The sequence below is a fragment of the Equus caballus genome, chromosome 5 (assembly GCF_041296265.1).
Source record: "Equus caballus isolate H_3958 breed thoroughbred chromosome 5, TB-T2T, whole genome shotgun sequence".
Lineage (NCBI taxonomy): Eukaryota > Metazoa > Chordata > Mammalia > Perissodactyla > Equidae > Equus > Equus caballus.
This window is the reverse complement of record NC_091688.1, coordinates 20,025,669-20,050,849: the sequence shown is the minus strand read 5'-3', so window position 1 is coordinate 20,050,849 and position 25,181 is coordinate 20,025,669. Positions and strand designations below refer to the sequence as shown.

At 38.0% G+C, this 25,181-nt stretch overlaps 1 protein-coding gene across 9 annotated transcripts in view; it reads right to left on the bottom strand.

Annotated features, from left to right (window-relative positions):
* Positions 1-25,181, bottom strand: part of HMCN1 (hemicentin 1) — a 437,461-nt gene that overhangs the window by 16,442 nt on the left and 395,838 nt on the right. For 5 of the 9 annotated variants that reach the window (XR_011439056.1, XR_011439057.1, XM_001491510.6 and 2 more), the window contains 13 exons: positions 24,242-24,412; positions 23,898-24,068; positions 23,092-23,262; positions 22,757-22,927; positions 19,790-19,939; positions 14,839-14,976; positions 13,700-13,821; positions 12,827-13,064; positions 6,587-6,649; positions 5,171-5,290; positions 3,903-4,037; positions 1,667-1,780; positions 470-595 (listed from right to left, as the gene is read on the bottom strand). Coding sequence is in view for 3 of the 9 variants with exons in the window: in XM_001491510.6 (XP_001491560.3) it covers positions 470-595; positions 1,667-1,780; positions 3,903-4,037; positions 5,171-5,290; positions 6,587-6,649; positions 12,827-13,064; positions 13,700-13,821; positions 14,839-14,976; positions 19,790-19,939; positions 22,757-22,927; positions 23,092-23,262; positions 23,898-24,068; positions 24,242-24,412 (1,890 nt within the window). In the remaining 6 variants the exon portion in view is untranslated. Of the gene's footprint in view, positions 1-469; positions 596-1,666; positions 1,781-3,902; positions 4,085-5,170; positions 5,291-6,586; positions 6,650-12,826; positions 13,065-13,699; positions 13,822-14,838; positions 14,977-19,789; positions 19,940-22,756; positions 22,928-23,091; positions 23,263-23,881; positions 24,069-24,241; positions 24,413-25,181 lie in introns of those variants that run through there. The other 4 variants (XR_011439059.1, XR_011439060.1, XR_011439058.1 and 1 more) reach the window with 2 other exon arrangements.

The window sequence follows — 25,181 nt, the reverse complement described above, 5'->3', positions numbered from 1 at the left end:
ATAGACTTGGGAGAAATATAATTTCCTATATTGTCTGGTCACTGATGTGACATTTAAAGAATACTTAGTCCTAAAGTAATTATATTTTGAACTTTTAATAAATCTCTACAAACATAATTTTTTATCACCCCCTCATGGAATTCTAAACATACGCTAAATTTCATATTAGAAATAATGTGATGCAATATTAATTTATGGGGATAGTAAACTGTGTAAACCCAATACATAACTGATGGGAGCTCAAAATGGTCATAGGTCTCCATGGTGAGCTTCCATTTCCCGGTACAGCCAACTTTGGAACTCCAGAGTTCAACCACATACTAAAAGTTGGGAGTTAAAAAACCCATGGAAAAAGAAAGATTTCTTTGTTAGATTAAATGTATTCTAATTACTAATTTAAAAACTGGATGCCTTATTTGGCTTGTTGATGGTAAATGGATCTCAGTCATCAAAAGAGCCAGACACTCACCAATGCAGGTTCCATTTTCTGCCTTGGTCATTCCGTTTGGACAAAGATCAATGCACTTGTAGCCACCGCGGGTGTTCTTGCAGTGCTGATCTGGTCTGCACACACTCTGTCTACACTCATTCACATCTTGATAAAAGAACAAGGGCAATGCAGAATGAGAAAATCATTTACTCCATTTTTCCATAGAAATTATACCTTTGTATTTTAAGGATATTATAAACTAATATAGATGTTGATTATATAATCATTGCGTAAAGTTAAAGTGTTTAAACCCACCAAGGTCTGTAACACATTTTATTTTATTTGTTGAGGAAGATTTACCCTGAGCTAACATCTGTTGCCAATCTTCCTCTTCTTTTTTGCTTGAGGAAGATTAGCCCTGAGCTAACATCTGTGCCAATCCTCCTCTATTTTGTATGTGGGATGCCTCCACAGCGAGGCTGATGAGTAGAGTGGGTCCGTGCCAGGATCCGAACCCATGAACCTGGGCCGCTAAGCAGAGCACATGGAACTTTAAACAGTGGGCCACATGGTCATCCCTGTAACACATTTTATTTTACAACAGAATAATACAAACAAAAAACAAAGTATTTCTTCACAGAGCTGGTAGCCATACCAACCACCTCCTCCTCCTTGAAACATTAAACTTACATACATATTACACATAACTTTATATATTATGCTTTTGTGAAAAAATTTGGCAAATATAACAGGGGAAATGTTAAAAAAGTGGTTATGTCGTTAGAAAATTAAGCCTATAAAGTAAAGTATTTGCTTCCATTTTGTTTTTGCATGGATTACATATGTGATGGATGGTGGGTGTCCTCTATTTGAATCCAGCCCAGGACACAGCACATGGATTAGATTAGACACCATTAAGAAGTCACAAAGACGGGGGCTGGTCTGACGGCACAGCAGTTAAGTTTGCACGCTCTGCTTTGGCAGCCCAGGGTTCACTGGTTCGGATCCGGGGTGTGGTTCTACACACTGCTTATCAAGCCATGCTGTGGCAGGCGTCTCACATATAAAGTAGAGGAAGATGGGCATGGATGTTAGCTCAGGGCCAGTCTTCCTCAGCAAAAAGAGGAGGACTGGCAGCAGATGTTAGCTTAGAGCTAATCTTCCTCTAAAAATAAAAAATAAATAAAAAAGAAGTTACAAAGATGTCATTGCTTTGAATGTAAAGTGTTTTCTTACCCAGGCATTTTCTGCCTTTGAGCTGATACCCAGGTTCACATCCACAGTGAAAACTTCCAATGGCATTGAAACAGCGGTGGTGACAGGGGCTGGATTCTTGACATTCATTAATATCTGTTACATGAAACAAAACTGTCACTATATGTTGTTAGGTTAATTTCTCCCACATGTTTAACATTTTAATGATCTTTGATAATCATCAAGTTTAAGATCTTCCCTAAAACTAATCCGATACAATTGCTCTTATATGATCTGCCAGATAATTGATAGAAGCAACTCCTGGGGAGGGTCTCTCTCTTCAACACTCCTCAAAGGTAGACATTAGCTAGTGACTCAGAACTATGTCGATGCCGCACTCCTCAACTTTAACTAGTTTACCGTATGCCTCCCACTCCTGTTCCTAGGAAATCTCAGCCCTGGAATGTTGCTGACAGCCTGGAATTCTGAGGAAAGGGAAAAGAAAAAGGTAAGGTCTTCTGCAATTTCTTTTGCAATTCACTTTTCGTCCTATTTTTGCTGCTATTAGCCTGAAGCAGGTCTTTATCACCTTGTGCCTGATTGACTACAGCAACTTGAGCATTTCACCTCATCTGTAGTCACTGCCAAGTTAATCTCCCCAAATACCATCTGGGTCATAGTGTAAAAAAAACTCACAAGCATGAACTCCCCAGACTCGTGTGCACTTGCCTGTTTTCTGTACCTTCTTCTCTCTTTCCTTCCAGTCCCAGAGGAGAGAGACCTCTTCTCCCATCTAAGAAAAATCCCTCACCTTACATTTCCAAACTTGAGATTGCCAAGGTCTTATTTTGTACTTTGTTTTCTATTTGAGATCTTTGAATTTAATGTTTCAAAATCCACACATGTTAATATAAATGCAGAAATGTGATTATACACTTTAAACAGACTTTCTTAGTGCAGTTTTTTCTTCTGTCTCTTTTGCTTGGCCTCCCTTATCCCTTTTTATCCCCCTTGCCCACCAAAGCCAACACATTAACAATCTAGTATAAATAACAACATACCTCTTCTAGGTACACATATATATCTCTACCTAAATATATAAATCCATTTCATTTTTCTCTGGTTATTGCTTGTTTTCCAGTGACATAATTTTTTCTACACAAGTTACATATACTTTCCTACATGTTGGTGTTCTCACTCAACAACACCCCATGGAAATTCCTCTAAGCCAAACAGTTGAGCTCCATTCCACTCTTTATAATGACCACACGGTGTGGATGTACCATAATTTATTCATTCTTTCTTCTATTGATAAGTATTCGGTTTTGTATCCACTGTTTCTGCCTCTATGAAAAATCTCGATAGCAGCTTTACTCATAATTGCTAAAACTTGGAAGCACAAAGACCTTCTTCAGTAGGTGAATGGGTAAATAAACTGTGGTACATTCATACAATGGAATATTATTCAGCACTAAAAAGACATGAACCATCAATCCATGAAAAGACATGGAGGAAACCTAAATGCATATTACGAAGTGAAAGAAACCGGTCTGAAAATGCTACATACTGCATGACTCCAACTATATGACATTCTGGAAAAGATAAAACTATGGAGACAATTCAAAAAAAAGATCAGTGGTTTCCAAAGATTGAGGGGAGACGGGGATGAATAGGTGGGACACAGAAGATTGTTAGGGCAAGGAAGCTATTCTGTATGATACCATAATGGAGGATACATGTCATTATTCATTTGTCAAAACTGATAGAACGTACAAGACCAAGAATGAACCCTAAAGTAAACTATGGACTCTGGCTGATAATGATGTGTCAGGATAGCTTCATCCTTGATAAAAAACGTACCACTCTGCTGTGGATGTTGACAGTAGGGGAGGCTATTCATGAGTTGGGGCAGGGAGTATATAGGAAATTTCTTTACCTTCTACTCAGTTTTGCTGTGGACCTAACACTGCTCTAAAAACTAGAGTCTATTAAAAAAAAGTCCTGCAATAAATACTCTGTTAGTCTTATGCAATGGAGTTTTATGAAATTGATTCTATTAGTTTGTGCTATATAATTTCCTCTCTCACATAGAACAGGCAAATGTTATTATTCCAAACCACTGTGATACAGATATTTAAAATAGCCATGGAATATTATATCTATAGATACTATCAGGAAGTTCAATCTATAAAACAAAGTTCACTTTACAGGATTCAACAGGCAGGGGATCTTCATTCTTAGCATAATGAAGATAAAGCGAGGGCCTCCGTTTTTATACCTTGACAACTCAGCCCATCAGAAGTTCTTCGAAAGCCAATTCCACAGCGGACCACACAGCGATAGGATCCAATGGTGTTGTCACAGTCCTGACCAGCATGGCAGGTGTGTCCACCCAAAGCACACTCATCAATATCTGCAACAAATTGCTTGTAAGTTGAAGAAAATCAACCTGAGAACCTGCTGTGAAGTATGGATAAGAAAGGCCGTGAATGATACTTGAAAAATATACAAGAGCAAGAATGTTGAACATTTTGGTTGTGTCATTTCAGGTGGGTTAAATAGCAGATAAGCTAAAAGCAACACAGTGATATCTTCACAGACCAGCCCATCCATTAGACCACTTATAAATTCAGTGGCTTTAAAAGTTACTTCCCAGGGCTGGCCTGGTGGTGTAGTGGTTAAGTTCACATGCTCTGCTTCGGCTGCCCAGGGTTGATAGATTTGGATCCTGGGCACAGACCCACACACTGCAAGCCATGCTGTGGTGGCATCCCACATGTAAAGTAGAGGAAGACCGGCACGGATGTTAGCTCAGGGATGATCTTCCCCAAGCAAGAAGAGGAAGATTGGAAAGAGATGTTAGCTCAAGGCCAATCTTCCTCACACACACAAAAAAGTTACTTCCCCTTTCTGAGATACGTTTTCCCAGTCTCTCAGCATTGCTTTGAAAATTAAAGGAAATAATGTATATAAGGTGCCCAATCCATACTGGATCTTCCATAAAATTTATTCCTCTCCCTCCTACACCTCTGCTCCCTCTCTCTTTTGTGTTTAGAAGGGGGCCTCCTGGGGCATAGAGAGAGAAATCCTTTCCTTTTTTCATCATTTTTTAATTTATTTATAAAACTAGATTCTTACACAATTCTAACTTTGAAATATACCTCGAGTCTGACAGAAAAGTGTTTTTTTTCTAATGTTCCCAAAGTACTACCAAGATTGTGCAATTTACTTAAGTTCTTGATAAGCTCTTTATTCCCTAGTTTTCTCATTGTAAAATGAGTCTGGTAATAGTCCTGCCCGCCTCTCCTCATTGTGTTGTGGGGATGGAGAGAGCTCCTGCCTATCGAGTGTCCCACACGAAGGCAGTGTGTGAGCAGTATTCCTTCTTTCTCACTTTCTTGACCTAACGAAAATCTTTTCTCTGTGTTGCTAAGTTGGGGAAGGAAAAAGTAGGAAAGAAGAGCATAGGTCTACCACACTTTTCCTAGTCAGAGACCGTTGTGACGATTGCTTAAATGTGCCTATTAGATTTAGCTTTGTGAATACCTTGACATGTTCTTCCATCCGGAGCTATGGTGAGGCCTTTTGGGCAGGAGCAGTAGTAGGTTCCCACGGCATTGTGGCAGACATGGGAGCAGGGACTCCCTGCCGCACATTCGTCTTCATCTGAAAGAAGAAACAAAGAGGCCCAATTCGTATGTAAACCCCCTACTTGCTAGGAGCTACTGAAGTCGGTAAAAATAGTTGCTTATAGAGGCCAATGAATTGAATCAAATGTAACAGAAAATGCTCTAAGTGCCACAAAATGGAAACACTAAATAAAAAGTTAATTTTAGGCCCCCAAACTATCATTGATAGTGAATAGACGTTTATATGAATTCTAAAATAGCAATAATGATAGCTAAGATACAATGACCACGTACTGTGTTCTAAATGCTTTTTACCTACCTTAGCTCATCCCTCACAACATTCCTAGGAGACATGTATTTTTATTACTATCCTCATTTTGCATAATAAAACTGAGGAACACGGGCCCACCCCGTGGCCTAGTGGTTAAGTTTGGTGCACTCTGCTTCAGCGGTGTGGGTTCAGTTCCTGGGTGTGGACCTACACCACTTGTCTGTCAGGGGCCATGCTGTGGCAGTGACCCACATACAAAATAGAGGAAGATTGTCACAGATGTTAGCTCAGGGTGAATCTTCCTCAAGAAAAAGTGGAAGATTGGCAACAGATGTTAGCTCAGGACAAATCTTCCTCAGCAAAAAAACCCAAAAAAGCCCTGAGGAACAAAGAAGTTAAGCAAATTGCCCCAGGTCACACAGGTCATTATAGGCAGAGCTGGGATTTGAACCTGGGCAGTATAGTTCATAAAGACCACCTTTTAACCACTATACTGCATTATACTGCCTACCAGTGAAAGAAAGGCACTGTGTATGCAAACTTGAGCTCCCCAAGCTACTTACTTAGCTGTTTCCTTATCTGTGACTCTCTTGTACTGGTAATTGGGCGGGATGAGGCCAGTTTAGTCATTATCCTCAGCCCACAACGCTTCCCTGTCCTATGATTGCGCAGTTCTAGGGTTAGGTGACTTCGAGTTGCATTATTGCTGTTTCACATCCATGGCAATCAAGCAGCCAGATGGAGTCCAGCGTTTTGTCCCTGTGCTCACTCCTCTTCTGTACTTCATCACGGTCCCTGACACACTCGACTGTGGCCGAATCAGAAGAGGCCAAGCGTGTCCATCTTAAATTCAAATCCAGCTCTGCCACCTGATAGCTGAGTGATCTTACGCACTCTGCTTAACTTCTTTACATCTCAATTTCCTCACCTATGAAATGGGACATTTATAGGAGTGTTGTGCGATTAAATTTCTAGCAAAATGGCAATAGATGGCCTTTAAATGGTATCCACTAATAACATTTTTATCAAAGTAAAAAATGCATTATTTATTCCTGTACTTACCAGCACAAAAGGGTCCAACCGAGTCTAAGGCAAACCCGGAGGGGCACTGATTACTGCGATCTCCTACCACAGAGAGAAAAGCGAAATTAACTGACTTGTTAGAACATTAGCATCTTGTTTCTTTCCAGTACAATCTTCCCTGGGAAGATATGCCGAAGATGGAGCGCATGACACAACAAATGCAAGAGGTGAAAACAAGCAGGAACGGAAAACTTTTCCTGTTTCTCCACCAAGAACGGAATGAATCATAGTCCAGAGATGGTTGGCAAGCCACCAATGGAAACGTTTTCTGCTTAAGTTGCTAACAGTAATCAAAAGAAAATTAAATAAAATTATCCTGTGATAATAAAAAGGATCCAAGATTAATGTCTATGCCAGGCATAAGCACAGGCAAAGTCCTAGTGTTCCAGGCATTACTTACTCTGTTTGTTCTAGAAGTAGGAACGCTATTCTGGAGCCACTTAAAATAATTTATGCCAGCGAAAAACAGAAACTCTAATGAGGAAACCTCCTCCTTGTGTGGATCCCCTCCATTTGCAATGTGGAGCATCTGGGTCAAGTCCTTTTCCTTTTGCATGTAGTCAAAGCAAGGGGAAACAGGCATATCGTGATAGAATAGATTTAAGTTAGATGTCAGAAAAAAACATATTAGCAAGAATAAACAGGTTAGTTAGGGACTCTCTTTGCTTAGAAAGTAACTGTGTCTTGACTCATTTAAGCAGTTAAGCAAATATTTTTCAAACATGATTAACCTGCGAAAACTTAAATGAAATTCATCTTTCAAGTTACCAAAGTAATGTGTGTGTGTGTGTGTGTGTGTACACGCACACAAACGTAAAAGACAATTGTTAATATAATAAATTTCTCTTAAGGGAAATTTCATTTAGTTAATATCATATATTCAGTTCATATTCAATCTCTTAGAAATTATCTTAGATTTTCTTTCAATTCTAAATGCATGAACTGTGTTTATTTTTATTATTGTTTTAGGTGCCCTTCCTGGAGAGAGTCTAGGTATTAGTTAATTTTTCAGATTCATTCACTTTGGAGGGCCTCTGATTACATTATTTGAGCCCTGCAGTGGACATGAAACTGTTCAAAACTGTTTTATATATTTATATATTTGGAGGGTGTAAGAAACACCACTCCAATGAAAATAGTTCCTTGACTAGAAAACTAGTTCTATTTGCTATTTTTAGGCAATTAAATTGCTTAAAACCTTGAAAGCAGAGATTCATGACCCACTTCTACCCTGAGTATAAAAATGACCCTGCGTGTCTTCCTGTGCCTGCAAGGGAACGGGAGTAGGATGGTTGGGATAGAAACATCCAGAGCACACTGCTAAGTGATCACTGAATAGTTATGGTGTGTCACTTAGTTCTGTGAGCTTAGTGGGCCTTATTTCATTTAAACCTCACAACTCCCATACTCCCATCACAACCAAGTTCAGATGAGGAATTTGAGACTGAGGTTACGTCAGTTGCTTAAAGTCAAAGAGCCGATATAAGCTGGAGCAAGGATTCAGATGTGAGTCTGTTTCTCTTTCAACCACTGCACTCAGGAATACAACTCAGGTTGTGATTCTGTAATTCACGCTTCGTTTTTCTTTATCCATTCACTCACACATTCCTCAATCCAACCAGTATGTTGTCTAGGGCACTGTGTTGGGGATATAATTATGAAAAAAAATGTGTCATATAAACATAATAAGTTATTATCTGATAGTATTTTACATTTTTGGTTCTAAACGGGGGTGACATCTTCCACTAGGTGGCATTTGGGAAGTTTTGGGGAGATAATTTGGCTGTCATGATGATAGAGAGGCCTATTAACATGTAGTGACTGGAGCAGACCCTGGGGCAGGATTTATAGTAGTGCAGCGTGTGAGAGAATGATGCAAGATGAAGATTTATCCCCTGCCCTGAAAGATTTTCATGCAAGTGAGAAAGCTGTTTGTAATTATCTATGGCTACAACTCATCTCCCACATATGAAACATTTTTTTGTGTGATTAAAATATAGAATGAATTTTCCAGGAATGCAACTGTCATATAAATTGATGGTTGACTGTACATTATTTTATTCAGAACATTGCCAAGAATTGTTCAATGTTTTGTAAAAATCACACTGAGGCTCTCTATATAGGTTCAGCCATATGAATACTTCTTTCTTATCTTCTGCTGTAGCAACATCTAAAGATTTTCATATTGAAATACACAATATTTTGTTATAAACTATCTTTCTTTTATTCTTTATATTACAGTTAAAGTATGTTATTTTGGATTATATTAGTTATGATTTTCATTTTGACATAGTAGGGGAGCAATACAAAATATTTGTTTGTTTGTGTCACAGTAACGTATGATAATTGGAGAAATGTATAAAATTCCCCAAAACCTTGTCATTTGGAAAAACTACTGATAACATTTTGACGTTTTTCCTTGTAGTCACTTTTATAAACACACACTTCAAAAAATTAGGCTAGGCTCTTTCACTCTACAGACTAATAATTGCTAAACTTGACTGATCATAAAATCTCTCGGAGAGCTTATTAAAAACATAGATTCCTTGGTCTAACTCAGACCTGCCAAGGAAGAAGCCTGGGAATCTGTGTTTTTAATCAGTATAAAGGTTTCCTTATAATCACTGTGGTGTGGGCAACCCAGGTTTGGGTCATACTGCCTACTGCCTTTCAACTACTATTACGCATATACATTCCCTTTTGTCACTTTTTACAGTTATATTGTCAATACCTAGAACAGGGTCTGGTACACAGTAGGCACTTAAATACTTATTTTTTTTCTTTTTGAGGAAGATTAGTCCTGAGCTAACATCTGCTGCCAATCCTCCTCTTTTTGCTGAGGAAGACTGGCCCTGAGCTCACATCCATGCCCATCTTCCTCTACTTTATATGTGGGATGCCTGCCACAGCATGGGTTGACAAGTGATGCATACATCTGCACCTGGGATCTGACCTGGTGAACCCCGGGCCACCAAAGTGGAACATGCGAACTGAACCGCTGTACTACTGTTGAGGGCTGGCCCCTCAACAAATACTTTTAAATAAATAAATAAGCTAAATATTCCTTTAAATTTATTTTAAGGATTATTTAAGAGTTTATCATACAGCTGTGCTATTATTTACGTATTTACCTCTTACTTCCAGGACATTTATTATTGGCCATTTCTCTGATTTTCTTAGGGCAGGCTTCCAGAATGAGAAAACTAATAAGACACGAATATGTGAAAGGCTACTGATACATACTGCTTTCCAGAAATGTTACACAAATTTACAACCCTTGCTGGCAGTGTATGAGGGAGCTCATTTTCCCATACCTCTCCACTACTCGGTGTTTATTATATATTTTAATATCTGACAATGATAATTGGAAAATGGTACCTCGTTGCTGCAATTTGCATTGTTTTCTTTGCTAACTGATGAGGTTAAACAGTTTTTCACATTCATTTTGTCATTATTGTTTCTTCCTTTGTGGATTTCCTATTCATAGCCTTTATGTATTTTTCTACTGGGGGGTTCGTCTTTTTCTTATTGATTTTTAAGAGCCTTGTATATATTAAGGTTAATCATAGTTGTCCATAATATCTAATGCAAATATTTCTTTTTTGGTGTATATCGTACCTTCTCAATTTTGTTTTCTTTCTCTCATGAAGAAGTTTTAAAAAATTTATTTGTAGTTAAATTTATTTTTTCCTTTATTGTTTCTAATATCTTCTTCTGATTAATTTGTAAAATATAAGTATAGTTTATATTTAAAAAATAAATCCATTTCATTTAAAACATTTTTAAATTATATTGATTTATATTTGTGAGTTGTCTTGATCAGTAGTTTCCAAATGCCCGTGTGCAGACCAGATACATTGGAATCATTTACGGGCTGTGCTAAAAATACTGACTCTCAGGCCTTACCTTAGACTAGCTAAACCAAAATCTTTGTGCCTAGAAATCTGAACTTTCACCAAGCTCTCTAGGCGATTCTAATTGCACTGTAACCATAGCTCTAATCTCGACACAACATAGAAGAGAAAGAACAGGCTGGTTAAGCAACTAGGAATGCAAGCTTGCCCCCTGGTGGTCACTTAAAAAGAAATTGCAGGTACACAATTTTTGCAATTTACAGAAACAATGTCAACAACAAATGGGCACACGTATCAGATGTAACTCATAGAATCATAGTATCTAGTATCAGATGTAACTCATAGAATCATAGTATCTAAGGATCGTAAGGGGTTTTAAAGGTCCCACAGTGTGTTTTCTTCTATTTTTGGATCCAAATCCTCCAACAACATCCTTACAAATATGACAAAGACCTTCAAGGAGGTTTAGCCTTAGAGGATTTACATGATTGAGTAGAAACTGTACATGACTTTTCAAAAATTATTTTAATTCCTCTAGTCTCAGATGGTAAAAATTCATTTTTAATCAAAGTCTTGTGTCATCTTTTTAAAATTTATATGGAGTACTGCAAAAGGTAGAAACAGAGGTTGGCTTTGAAAGGTAGGCATTACTGGGGAAGAGAAAACATAACCCTTCATTCCAATGATTCTTTTCTTCTGTGAAAGTGACCTGAACATGCATAACAAGAGTAAAATGAGGCGGTGGTGGTGCCATGTGGTGGAGGAGGTGTGGGGTTCTGGGCTCCACGGGCTATGAGGCTTCATAAATCTGTGATTATCTCAAAAAATATGAAGACGCACTCCTAGATTACTACAATCTCAAATTTGTTGAAGCAGTTCTAATAGATGTTGAAAAAGAAAACGGTCACATGCACAACTGATGAAAGCAAGAGTGAATAGTAAAAATGAATTTTTAGTGTATCTGCTGAGCATGATAAAACAAAATGAAGCTGTTTAAAATCTACTTGGATCTATCGAGGAAAGCCAGCACAAAGCAAAACACACACACTCCCAAACCTAATAGGAATCATTTTAAGTGTACTCACGGGAGCCTAAAGTTCAAAGTTAAAGTCACTCAAACGGTTCGTGTCTGTAACATAACTGCATGTAAGTACCTCCAAGCAACAAAACCCCATTGAATATGGAATGTTAATTGTTGTGGTGTCTCTTATGACTGAAAAAGAAATCTCAGGGTATAGACACATCAAAGAACCACACAGCAGAGGGCAACTGCTGAGATCAAGGGTTGTAGAACTATGCTTGGAATACAGTTCAAAAAATCATAATTTCCAGGAACAAGAGATGATGGTTGGAATCCTGATTACTGCTGCATAGCTTTGAAAAGTTGCTTTTAAAATATAGAAACTTTTTTTTGACTAGTTTAGGTTAAGATACACTTTTATACTATGTTTCAGGAATTTGTCAATTCCTTAACAAATATAAGATTCAGAACAAGAATGGACTTTATTACCCAAAGAAAAATTGTTCTGATGGAGTGTATATTTTTATTTTTTATTTTTTTGATTAATCAATTTTAATTTTTTTACTTTTTTTCTAATTAATTTATTTTTTATCTAATGTATTTTTTGTAACATTGGTTTATAAAACGTTATATAAATTTCAGGTGTATATCATAATATATTTCAAATTCTGTGTAGATTACATCAGGTTCACCACCCAAAGACTAAAGACCATCCATCATCACACACATGTGCCTAATTACCCCTTTCACACTCTTCCCTCTCCCCTTCCCCTCTGGTAACCACCAATCCAGTCTCTGCTGCTATGTGTTTTGTTTGACGTTGTTTGTGTCTTCTACTTATGAGTGAGATCATATGGTATTTGACTTTCTCCATCTGACTTATTTCACTTAGCATAATACCCTCAAGGTTCATCCACGTTGTCAGAAATGGACGGATTTCATCATTTCTTATGGCTGAGTAGTGTTCCACTGTGTATATATATACCACAGCTTCATTATCCATTTGTCCCCTGACGGACACCTTGATGGTGTCTTCCAAGTCTTGGCTATTATGAATAAGGGCATCTATTTTTAATCCTCTCTGTGTATGTAGACTAGAACAATAACAACTCCACTCTGCTTTACGAAGAAGCATATTAGTAAACTAAATGTACTAGAACTCCAACTGGATTGGCTTTACCACAGAGCTTTACCTATCACAACAGACATGAAAAACTTGAGATCATCGTGTTCAGTCAGTCTCCGCCTTAACATCCTTAGTTTGAACGGCATCAATGCAATTCTTTTACCCTTTTAGGAGGACTGGATGGCATAAAGATCTGGACTTTTCTTTAAGCAAATTACCTTTGGAAATTGAAGCATGGATTTTAAAACCCAATGTCTCTTCTAACTGGTTGTAGTCAGATTCCACAGAGGATGCATGAAGTGTTTCCACCAAGAAAGGCATTCTTCCCCGTGCCTGATCATAGAGAACGGTGTGGTTCCATGTGTATGGGACACTGATTCCATCAATGGTGAACAGCCGGGTTGAGTAGGCATACAGCTGCCCAGGACCTGTTTGCACGTAGTCCTCTGTGTAATCCTAAGGAGGACAATATGGATTTGAGGATCAGCCTGGCTCATCTTAGTTTTTTTGCCTGGAGGGTACTATGAGATGCAGGATGAGGAAAAAAATGGCTTAGGGGCTAAAAATACATACTTCTAAATAAAATTGTAATTGTACAGTAGTGTTCAGGAAATAAAGTTTGAACCTTTTAATTGTAACTACATGAGTGTCATAATTTTACTGCCATAAATTGTAGTTTAATAAGGGACTAAAAGTTGTAGGTCAAGAGTAAAGAAAAGATGTGAAGGGTAATTCTTATCATTCTTTGATTTCTGAAATACTTTTATGGATGACATACAAAAACTTTTATGCAAGAGTTACTATTCTCTGTGTCTGTAGGGAATTAAACATATGGCCTAAATCAACATAGCAGTGATCTTGGTCCCGATAAGCAGGGCGATAAAACCACTCAGGGATTGTGAAGACTTGTCCCTGAAGATTTTTAAACGAAGACCAGACAGCCATTTCTAACCTTCGTGGTTTAGACAGTGACTCGCCAAAGCGAACAAGGGAAACTACCCACGTTCCCTGCGCTCCTTCTATGGATCTTTGACTCACACTCTTACCATTAATCCAGTAAACAGTGAAGGCAATGTATCCCGACATGTTACCTTTACAGTGACTTCCGTGGGTGATTGAAGCTGCAGGACATAGCCACTCACAACGATATCTAGCAGCAAAGAACCATCAGAATCCAAGCCCCGGGCAATATGAGTCATCCGCAAGATTTCTCCTGGGAATGACAATGCGCCATTTTAGTAGCAAAAAATATATGGTTTGTGTAAGCACAGAGCACATTTACCTTACATACCAGTTCAGCTACGTTATTTTAATTCAAACTTGAATGAACATAAACCATAAGAGAATTAAATTAGCACTTAGTCCTCAAATTAAAGAGTTAGTCTTATTGAATTAAGTTTGTTCTAAAATTTCTTTTTATGTGACAAAAATGTAGCATATGATTATGTGAAGGATTCCACACTTTAAACTCAAGCAATAGCAAGGCAGTTCTACAAAAATGGATTGCCTGAGAGAAGGGACAGACAGCTTCACCAGGCAGCCTGGCAACAACCACAGGTCTGGCCACAGGGCTTTGTTCCTTCTGGATGCTTCAAGAAGTAGCAAAGGGGCCTCTTAATAAGCGGATGGCCATGAAAAGACCCACTTGTTTCCTGGGTTGATTAAAGCTATGCCCTTCTTCCTTAAAGATCCCTGCCATCGAGATTGACCACCTTTGAAGATGCTTGAACTGCAGGTCTAGGAAAACTTGTATGCACTTGCAAGGGACCGTGAATAGCTAACACACATTTATTAAGACTAAGGATAAAGCGAAAAGCCTTTAGATTTGCTTGTTTTTATTTCCATCTTTTTGATAAAGAATCTCTGTTAGGTATCCTAACCTCAGGTGCATAGACAACAGCCATTAGTTAATAGCAATGACTCATTTTCCTGCTTTGTTTTGGCTTTTAAAACCCTCTCTAAGGATTTAAAGAGAAAACATACAGAAAAGATAAGAAAATGCTTTGGGGATATAAAAATCACTATACTGTTTGAAAACACATGGCCTCTTAAAGACCTGCGTCAGTAAAAGTTTACAGGGAAATATGAAATTGCTTTTATATCATTTATGATAAGATTACATCAAAGACTCAAATTATTCTCTGCAGGAACGTACTTTTCTTAACCACTAACTTTTAAGGCACTCGTATCTTTTTATAGTACTAGAATATTAAGTTCAGCTGGCACTAACCAGTTGCAAATTCCACTTGGGTTTCTCTTTTGAAGACTGCATTGGTGAGGGTAAAGCCATTGACTGCTTCTCCTATTTCCTTTGCTGTTGTCCAATAAATGGGATTTAGAATAGAAACTATCTTTCTCATTGCTGTACCTAAAGAAAAAATAAGGTGAAAAGCAAAATTTTTACAGTCCATTGTTACTATTGTCTTCACAGAATTCATAAGGATGAATCCTAAATAATCTTGAATAACGAGAAAATAAATACCAGTATCTCGCGTCTTTAAGAGTTTGCCATTGGCAGGACGTATTTAAAGTGCTAAAAGGAAAAAACCTACTGCCAAGAATACTCTATCCATCAAGGTTGTCATTCAGAATGGAAGGAGAGATAAAGAGCTTCCCAGACAAGCAAAAATTAAAGGAGTTTATCACCAAGAAACCAGTTCTGCAAGAAATGCTGAAGGGACTTATTTAAGTGGGAAAGCAGTGACCACAAACAGAGATAAAAAAAAAAATTATCAAGAAAACAAAACAACAACAAAAAACCAGGCAATAAAATCACTTGTAAGGTAAAAGTATAGCAAAGGTAGCAGATCAACTACCTGTGAAGATAATGTGAAGGTTAAAAGACAAATGTACTAAAATCACCTATTTCAATGATAAGAGGGTATTGGATAGACACACACTAAATAAGAGTCTATATATGATTTGAAAAACATATAATGTGGGAGGAGGGGAGTGAAAAAGTAGAGCTTTTAGAAAGAGGTCAAGCTAAAGAGTCTATCAACTCAATACAGACTGTTATATGCATAGAATATTAAATAGGATCCTCATGGTAATCACAAAGCAGAAACCTATAACAAGCAAGAAAAAAAGTAAGACAAAAGAAATCAAACATATTACTAAAGATAGCCATCATACCACAAGGGAAGAGAGCAAGAGAAAAAGAAAGGAACAGGGAAGAACTACTAAAACACCCAGAAAAAAAAGTGACAAAATGGTAATAAATACATATTTATCAATAGCTACTTTGAATGTCAACAGACTAAATGCTCCAATCAAACGCCATAGGGTGGCCAATTGGATAAAAAACAAGACCCATGTATATGCTGCATACAAGAGACACACTTCAGACCTAAAGACACTCACAAATTGAAAGTGAAAGGATGGAAAAAGATATTCCATGCAAATGGCAAAGAAAAGAAAGCAGGGGTAGCAATACTTATATTAGACAAAATAGACTTTAAAACAAAAACTGTAACAAGAGACAAAGATGGGCACTACATAATGATAAAGGGAACAATCCAACAAGAAAATATTACACTTGTAAATATCTATGCACCCAACATAGGAGCACCTAAATATATAAAGCAATTATTAGCAGACATAAAAGGAAAAATAGACAGTAACACAATAATAGTAGGGAACTTTAACACTCCACTAACACCAAGGGATAGATCATCCAAACAGAAGATCAATAAGGAAACACTGGTCTTAAAGGACACATTAGACCAGTTGGATTTAGTAGATATATACAGAACATTCCATCCAAAAACCACAGAAAACACATTCTTTTCAAATGCCCATGGAACAGTCTCCAGGATTGATCACATATTAGGCCACAAAACAAGTCTCAATAAATTTAAGAAGATTGAAATAATACGATGCATCTTTTCTGATCACAAAGGTATGAAACTAGAAATCAACTACAGGAAGAAAACCAGAAAAGCCACAAAAATGTGGAGATTAAACAAAATGCTACTGAACAACGATTGGGTCAATGAAGAAATCAAAGAAGAAATCAAAAAAATTCCTGGAGACAAATGAAAATGAAAACACTACATGACAAAATCTGTGGGATACAGCAAAAGCAGTTCTAAGAGGGAAGTTTATAGCAATTCAGGCCTACCTCAACAAAGAAGAAAAATCCCAAATAGACAATCTAAAAGCGCACCTAAAGGTACTGAAAAAAAGAGAGAAGAGAGAAGGCTCAAATAAATAAAATCAGAAATGAAGGAGGAGAGATTACAATGGACACCTCAGAAATACAAAAGATAATAAGAGAATGCAATGAAATGCTATATGCCAACAAATTGGATAATCTAGAAGAAATGGATAAATTCTTAGAAACATACAACCTTCCAAAACTGGACCAAGAAGTAGAAAATTTGAATAGACTGATCACCAGTAAGGAGATCAAAACAGCAACCAAAAACCTCCCAAAAAATAAAAGTCCAGGACGAGATGGCTTCCCTGGTGAATTCTACCAAACATTCAAAGAAGACTTACTACCTATCCTTCTCAAGCTCTTCCAAATAATTGAAGAGGAGGGGAGGCTTCCTAACTCCTTCTATGAAGACAACATTATCCTGATACCAAAACTGGACAAGGACAACACAAAAAAAGAAAATTACAGGCCAATATCACTGATGAACATCGATGCAAAAATCCTCAACAAAATACTAGCAAATCGAATACAACAATACATTAAAAAGATCATACATCGTGATCAAGTGGGTTTCATTCCAGGGATGCAGGGATGGTTCAATATCCGCAAATCTATCAACATGATACACCACATTAACAAAATGAAGAATAAAAATCACATGATCATCTCAATAGATGCAGAGAAAGTATTTGACAAGATACAGCATCCATTTATGATAAAAACTCTAAATAAAATGGGTATAGAAGGAAAATACCTCAACATAATAAATAATAAAACCCACAGCAAATATCATTCTCAATGGAGAAACACTGAAAGCTATCCCTCTAAGAACAGGAACCAGACAAAGATGCCCACTGTCACCACTCTTATTTAACATAATATTGAAAGTCTCAGCCAGAGCAATCAGGCAAGAAAAAGAAATAAAAGGGATCCACATTGGAAAAGAAGAAGTGAAACTGTCACTCTTTGCAGACAACATGATTTTATATCTAGAAAACCCTAAAGAGTCCACTAAAAAACTTTTAGAAACAATAAAGGAATACAGTCAAGTCACAGGATACAAAATCAACATACAAAAATCAGCTGCGTTTCTATACACTAACAAGGAAGTAGCAGAAAGAGAAATTAAGAATATAATCCCATTTACAATTGCAACAAAAAGAATAAAATACCTAGGAATAAACTTAACCAAAGAGGTGAAAAATCTGTACACTGAAAACTATAAAATGTTGAAAGAAATCAAAGAAGACACAAAGAAATGGAAAGATATTCCATGCTCTTGGATTGGAAGAATTAACATCGTTAAAATGTCCATAGATTCAATGCAATCCCTATCAAAGTTCCAACAACATTTTTTACAGAAATAGAACAAAGGATCCTAAAATTTATATGGAACGACAAAAGACCCCAAATAGCCAAAGGATTCCTGAGAAAAAAGAACAAAGCTGGAGGTATCACACTTCCCGATTTCAAATTATACTACAAAGCCATAGTAACCAAAACAGCATGGTTCTGGCACAAAAACAGACACACAGATCAATGGAACAGAATTGAGAGCCCAGAAGTAAACCCACACATCTATGGACAGTTAATATTCGACAAGGGAGCCAAGAACATACGATGGGGAAAGGAGAGTCTTTTCAATAAATGGTGTTGGGAAAACTGGACAGCCACATGCAAAAGAATGAAAGTAGACCATTCCCTTACACCATGCACAAAAATCAACTCAAAATGGATTAAAGACTTGAATGTAAGACCCGAAACCAAGAAACTTCTAGAAGAAAACAGGCAGTACGCTCTTTGACATCAGTCTGAGCAGCATATTTTCAAGTCCCATGTCTGACTGGGCAAGGGAAACAAAAGAAAAAATGAACAAATGGGACTACATCAAACTAAAAAGCTTCTGCACAGCAAAAGAAACCATCAACAAAACGAAAAGACAACCTAAAAATTGGGAGAAGATATTTGCAAACCATATATCAGATAAGGGATTAATATCCAAAATATACAAAGAACTCATACAGCTCAACAACAAAAAACCAACAGTCTAATTAGAAAATGGGCAAAAGATCTGAACAGACATTTCTCTGAAGAAGATATACAGATGGCCAACAGGCATATGAAGAGATGCTCAACATCATTAGCTATCAGGGCAATACAAATCAAAACTATAATGAGGTATCACCTCACTCTGGTCAGAATGGCTACAATTAACAAGACAGGAAACAACAAACGTTGGAGAGGATGTGGAGAGAAGGGAACCGTTGTTCATTGCTGGTGGGAGTGCAAACTGGTGCAGCCACTATGGAAAGCAGTATGGAGTATCCTCAGAAAATTAAGGATAGATCTACCATATGATCCAGCTATCCCACTGCTTGGTATTTATCCAAAGAATTTGAAAACACAAAGGCATAAAGATACTTGCACCCCTATGCTCATTGCAGCATTATACACCATAGCCAAGACTTGCAAGCCACCTAGGTGCCCACCAAGGGACGAATGGATAAAGAAGACGTGGTATTTATACACGATGGACCACAAGAAAAGATGAAATCTGGCTATTTGTGACAACATGGATGGACTTTGAGGGTATTATGCTGAGTGAAATAAGTCAGAGGGAGAAAGTCAAATACCATATGACCTCACTCATAAGTAGAAGGTAAAAACAACGAGAAACACACATAGCATTGGAGACTGGATTGGTGGTTACCATAGGGGAAGGGAAAAGGGGGAGGGGAAAAAAGGGTGATTAGGCTCACATGTGAGGGGATGGACTATAATTAGTTTTCGGGTGGTGAACATGACGTAATCTACACAGAATTTGAAATGTATTATGATGTACATCTGAAAATTTTAAAAAAACAGAGTTTGCCATCGGGATAGAACTAAGGACTATTATACTGATCATTTAGTAGTAGTATCCTCTAGAAATTTCAAGTGGAAATAATAAGATGAAGAATAATGTATAAGCTTTTGAAAAAGAGGCCTATTAACAACTTTTCTAAGTAAAGAAACTTACCAAGACTGCGAGGTACATTGGTAATTTTGGCGTGTATTATTCTGGTATCAGAGGTAGGGCTATCTGTTACTGTGGCATTAAGGAATGCAATTCCAAATTCAACATCATTAATATTTCCAATAACACTTCCTTTGGCTCGCTGGGGCCCACCTGTTGGGGGAAGAAAAAACATTTCTGGATAAGGAAACAATTTCATCAACATTACATGGGAGAAAAGAAGGCCAGTATTCATAGATGCTACAAATCCTCTCTCAAACATTGAAAAGATCATATGACATATGAGTTTAAGAGTGAAATAAATAAGCTTTCAAAACATCCTACTCTCATGTAACACTCATCATCCCATATAAATCTTTCCAATCTGTGCACAACATAGCATTATTTCACAATCCAAAGAATACAATCAGTGCCCAGTCCCAAAGCCAAAATAACGTTGTGTTTATTGATGGTGATGAAATGAAGATAACAATGAGAGTTTATTGAGCATGTCATGCACTATAGTAAGCACCTAATATGCCTTAACTCTTTTAATCCTATCAAAAATCCGATAAGGTAGTTTTAAATAGCCACAGTTGGCAGACTAAAAAAATAAAGTTCAGAGAAATCAAGTGACTTTCTCATCATTGCATGGCTAGGATGGGGTGGAATGAGGATCTGAACACAGATATGCTTGGCATCAAAACTCGTGTTCTTTCACCTGTTGCTTTCTTTGTGAAAACATGGAGGGGAAGGAGGGATCACCAACAAAACAGCTTCCAAGACTTGTGACAGGTCACTGTCAACACCAATGGGTTGTAGCTGGGGGGCATTGTTCAGTCTTGGGCTTCAGATCAAGGACTTACCAAGTTTTTCTTCATACATGTATATCAGAAAATGCTTAACTTGAGAAAAATGTGAGAAGGATACTGTACTTTTAACTGTGGTGTAAAATTCATACCAAGACAATCGGGTTGAAAACAACTGTGAGTTTTTAAAAAAGTATCTCTACAGTAATTTTATGCCTTCTTTTGATTGTTCAACAAAATTATTAGTTACTAACATAGAATAGGTGGTTACTGAATACTTTTTAAATGAATTACATGCTTTGACAAGATAGGGAAACATATTGGGAAGGAGCTGATAGTGAAATTCATAAATATTTGCTGTTTAATGCCTTTTAATTGAATATATTTTAAAAGAATCACAAGACATTTCAGATATTGGTATGTATTATATACTGGGGAGAAAAACAATTGTATTCAATTGTAGAAAAATCTGTAAGTATAGTACTTTGCCATTTTAATTTGCATTACTTTGATTATTAGTGAGAGAGAACATTTTTTTCACGTTGGTTCAGATTTCGTGTTCTGGATTACATTAATTTCTTCATCACGTATTGAGGATACCATGGTAAGAAGGAAAAAAGAAAGACATGAGCTCTCTCTTCATAGAGCTTATGTCTGAACAGGGAAGACAGACACTAATTAGAATTCCGCAAATAAATGTAAAACTGAAATGTACTGATATTAAGATATCTACTGCCCAGGGGAGTCTGAAAAGGAAGGAAAAACAGACTGAAGATCAGATGGAAGTTTAGGTCTTAACTAAGTCAGGGAAGGGCTTTCCAGGTAGAGGAAACAGCATTTGTTGCCCTTTTAGGAGGTGTTGGCTTGCCGCATCTGAGAAACAATAAGGAGCAGAGAGCTTAGAGAGTAACGGGAACCAAGCTGCTAGATGATGCAGAGTAGAGAGTAGGGCCAATCAGGACCTGGTAGGCCATTTTGATTCTTATCTTTAGTCCTAAGCAGGGAGAAAGAAGCGCCGAAAGATCATTAATTCACTTGGTTCTCTGAGTCATCACTAAAGAGCATGGTCTCCCATTTTGACATTGGTTCTCTAGTTTCCAGAGGAACTTGAATCCCAGTACTCAGCAGATGTCTCCTGGTCCTGGTTACCTAGTCAGCATCTTTGAAACTCTCTGCCAGACTCTGTAAATCCAAATTGTCTGCCTATTTGGCCTTCCTTCTGCCACTGGGGCCCTGGTACTACCAGAGGCTGAGTTACAAAGCGCTTCCACTGAAACTAGAACTGTCCCCATACCTACATGTTAGAGCCTCAAAATTCTTGGTAATCAGTTGATCTGTTGAGCAGACATGTTGAGCAGTTGATTGATAGACACTTCCCCTTTTAGTTTGTTTAGACCCTATAAATCTTTTCACGTAACTTCTCTTTCACTCTGCCAAATGGGCCTTTCCGATTTCCAGGGAGATTTTATTTCTGAAGCAACCTTAAAGCTTTGGAAAGTCCAGTGGTATCTTGACACTTCAACAATGAGAAACTGGTCTTTTTGATCTCCTCACAGCCCTTAGAAAGTCTGTTCTCTGAGACGAGTACCCTTAGCATCATCCACCATGATGATGAGACACCAGCAAACTCTTTACAAGGTCCATAAGTTCTAGAATTCTGACTGTTATTTCTGAATTTTTACATCACTTATAATATCTAGCCATGTTACACGACTTGGGTTATGGTAGGTCAACTTCCTCTACTTTTGTCCCTCGAACTGAATTGGCCTCTATTTTACTTTCTACATTCATATTCTCCTTATTTGCATCTGTGAAAGAACAGCCTCCAATTAGACATTATGTTTCTGCTCCACTCTCATTTTTCAGCCTGGAGTCTCAGCCTGGCTTCCTCCTCTTCCAAGCCCTCTTACCCCTCAAGCCCAGTACTACTATTTATGGCTAGGCAGACCATAACCTTTTACAAGGGAGCCTGGACGGGGGCAAGCCAAGGCTAAAATCCAGCCTGAGTTTTGGTCGACAGCTGTACCAACTAGGGCAAAGAATGCATTTTTCCTGATTCTTCCTCCCAGACTGGGTACTGTTTCGTAACTTGTGGGCTCAGAGTAACACCCTTTATGTAATTTTCAGAAAGGCTATAAATGTGCTAGCAGTGGTCTTGCCAAAATCTAACTTAGCTGCTTACCTGGGCATGCTTGTATATTGCATCTGGATACCTGAGTTGCATCTCCTGGACAGGGGCGACCACTTTTAGATGGCACTGGAGTGTTGCACAGCCGTTTTCGAGTCTTTTCACCTCCTCCACAAGAAGCAGAACACCGGCTCCAACTATGCCAGTTTCCCCAACTTCCATCCACTATGAACAAGAATGGAATGGTCAAGATTAACAATTCGGTTTTAAATTCTACACTTAGGGCGACCCTGACTATACAGTTTTTATTTTAAGATCTGGAATGATGGGGCTGCTACAGTAAGCACTAAATGAAATGTTTTACTCCTTCTGCTGCCAGGGAAGCTCACCAGGACACATCTCAGTGTTGCATCTCTGCATCTGGGAGTCTGGGCCCCCACAAGCTCTTCCTCCATTGGACGGTCGAGGGTTATCACACGTGCGGTACCGCCGCATCTGCCCTCCATTACACGTCCGGCTGCATATTCCCCAGCCACTCCAAGGACTCCAGTTCCCATGAGCTACAACACAGAACCATTGGAGAAGTGCTGAACAGTGACATTCATCCAAAAAGTATGAAAAGACTCTCCCCAGGAAGTGAAAAGAAACACACAAATCTATAAATAGGCAACTTCCAACGGCAAATTCGCTAGCTGTTGTTTTGATCAGAAATTAGGCACACATTCCAGTGATTGTGCAGTTCTATTTAACCTACAATTATTGAGTCTTACACTATTCTAGGAAGTGAAGGATTGAATGAGACAAGGTCTCTGCTCTTGATGAGTCAAGGCTGTAACATTCAGGATACGTCGGATTCAGATGCTGCTAGGGTCTAAAAGTTTAGCTTGGTGACTGAATTAAGGCAGAGAGCCACCTTCTTGCCTACATTAAGCAATCAACATCGTTAACAGCATGTAACGGTGCCTTCATCCTTGCAGCCCGTCCTACGGAGCAAATGAAAAAGGACACAGCGCCTGCCCATATAAATCAATGACATCTATGGTATTAAGTAGACACAACAGCAACCATACAACATTTTGATATCCTAAAGCAAGGGTAAACAAATCAAGCAACAGAATATTATAACTTTAAGGATTTAAGGCCATAATGAAACTTTAAGAAAGTATAATTTTGACTCACTATTTCCAACACTCACTTGGACAAGGGTCACTATTGCAAAAATCACTCTGGACATCACTCCCTTCACATCTGTTTCCTCCATATTGGGGAACAGGATCAGAGCAGTCCCTTGTCCTCTGTCTGGCACCTCCTCCACAGGACACAGTACAAGCACTCCAACTGGCCCAAGTGGCCCACCTGCCATCAACTGGATTAAGGAAAAACATATGTGCTCTGTTATTAATTAAAAATGATCAGGTTAAACCCTGGGCATTGTTAGGTTGAGTGATGCTCTTATTGAGATTGATTCTTATTGACATAATTCCTAGATAAGAGGTAGATATCAATTTATTAAGGGTGTAAACATTGTATTTCTTTTACCTGGACAGTGTCTTTCATTGCACACTTGCATCTGTGTTTCTGCTCCCTCACAGTAGGATCCATCAAATGATGGTGGTGGGTTATTGCACAGTCTTGTTCTTGTCTGGGTACCTTTCCCACAACTTTTGCTGCATATGCCCCAAGGCTGCCAAGTGTTCCATGCTCCATGAACTACAAATATCCCAAGAGACAGAGTTTCAAGTCACAGAACTGTGTTTGTTAAAAAAACAAAATTATACAAATAAATTAACTCAGTAATGAGTTAAATTAACCCAGAATCTAAAATAATTGAAATTGAACCAAAAGAAACAACAAATGATATTCTTCCTTTCTCCTTCTGGTTAGATTTTCATGGGAATTGGGGTCTATAGGGGAATTCAGAAGGCTACCTAATGCCAAAATAAATGCTTAAAATTATCCAAAGAGGCCAGTTTATCAAAATTAAATTTAATCAAACTATTATATCTAAACACATTGTGAGTTTTTAAACCCTAGATAAGTATGTGTCTGTGCCCTGTGATCTGGGGAAAGCGGAAAGAACCAGAAGCTTAGGAACAAGGTTGGATAACAGACCTAGATGCAGTTATGGACAATATGAATGTTTCCACAGTGATAACTTGGAGCCCAGGCTGCAAGACCACATCTTTAAGACTGATTCAGCTTCATGTTTAAAAGTGTATTTCAACAACATGATGATTTTCACAGTTGTAACTCTTTGAAAAATTTTCTCCATTACATAATGTTCATGAACTAAAACTTCTGAATAACACACTCACCTGCTTCCTAAACAACAGAAAAAATTGACCAGTAGTTTCCAAGGAGTGATATTAAGGCCTTCCTTTTGGTAACTAACATATTACACCATCTGACCACAAGAGTGGAAAACCTTATGTTTCCTACCAGGTGCATGGGCTGAGAATCAACATTATGTCTTCCCTGA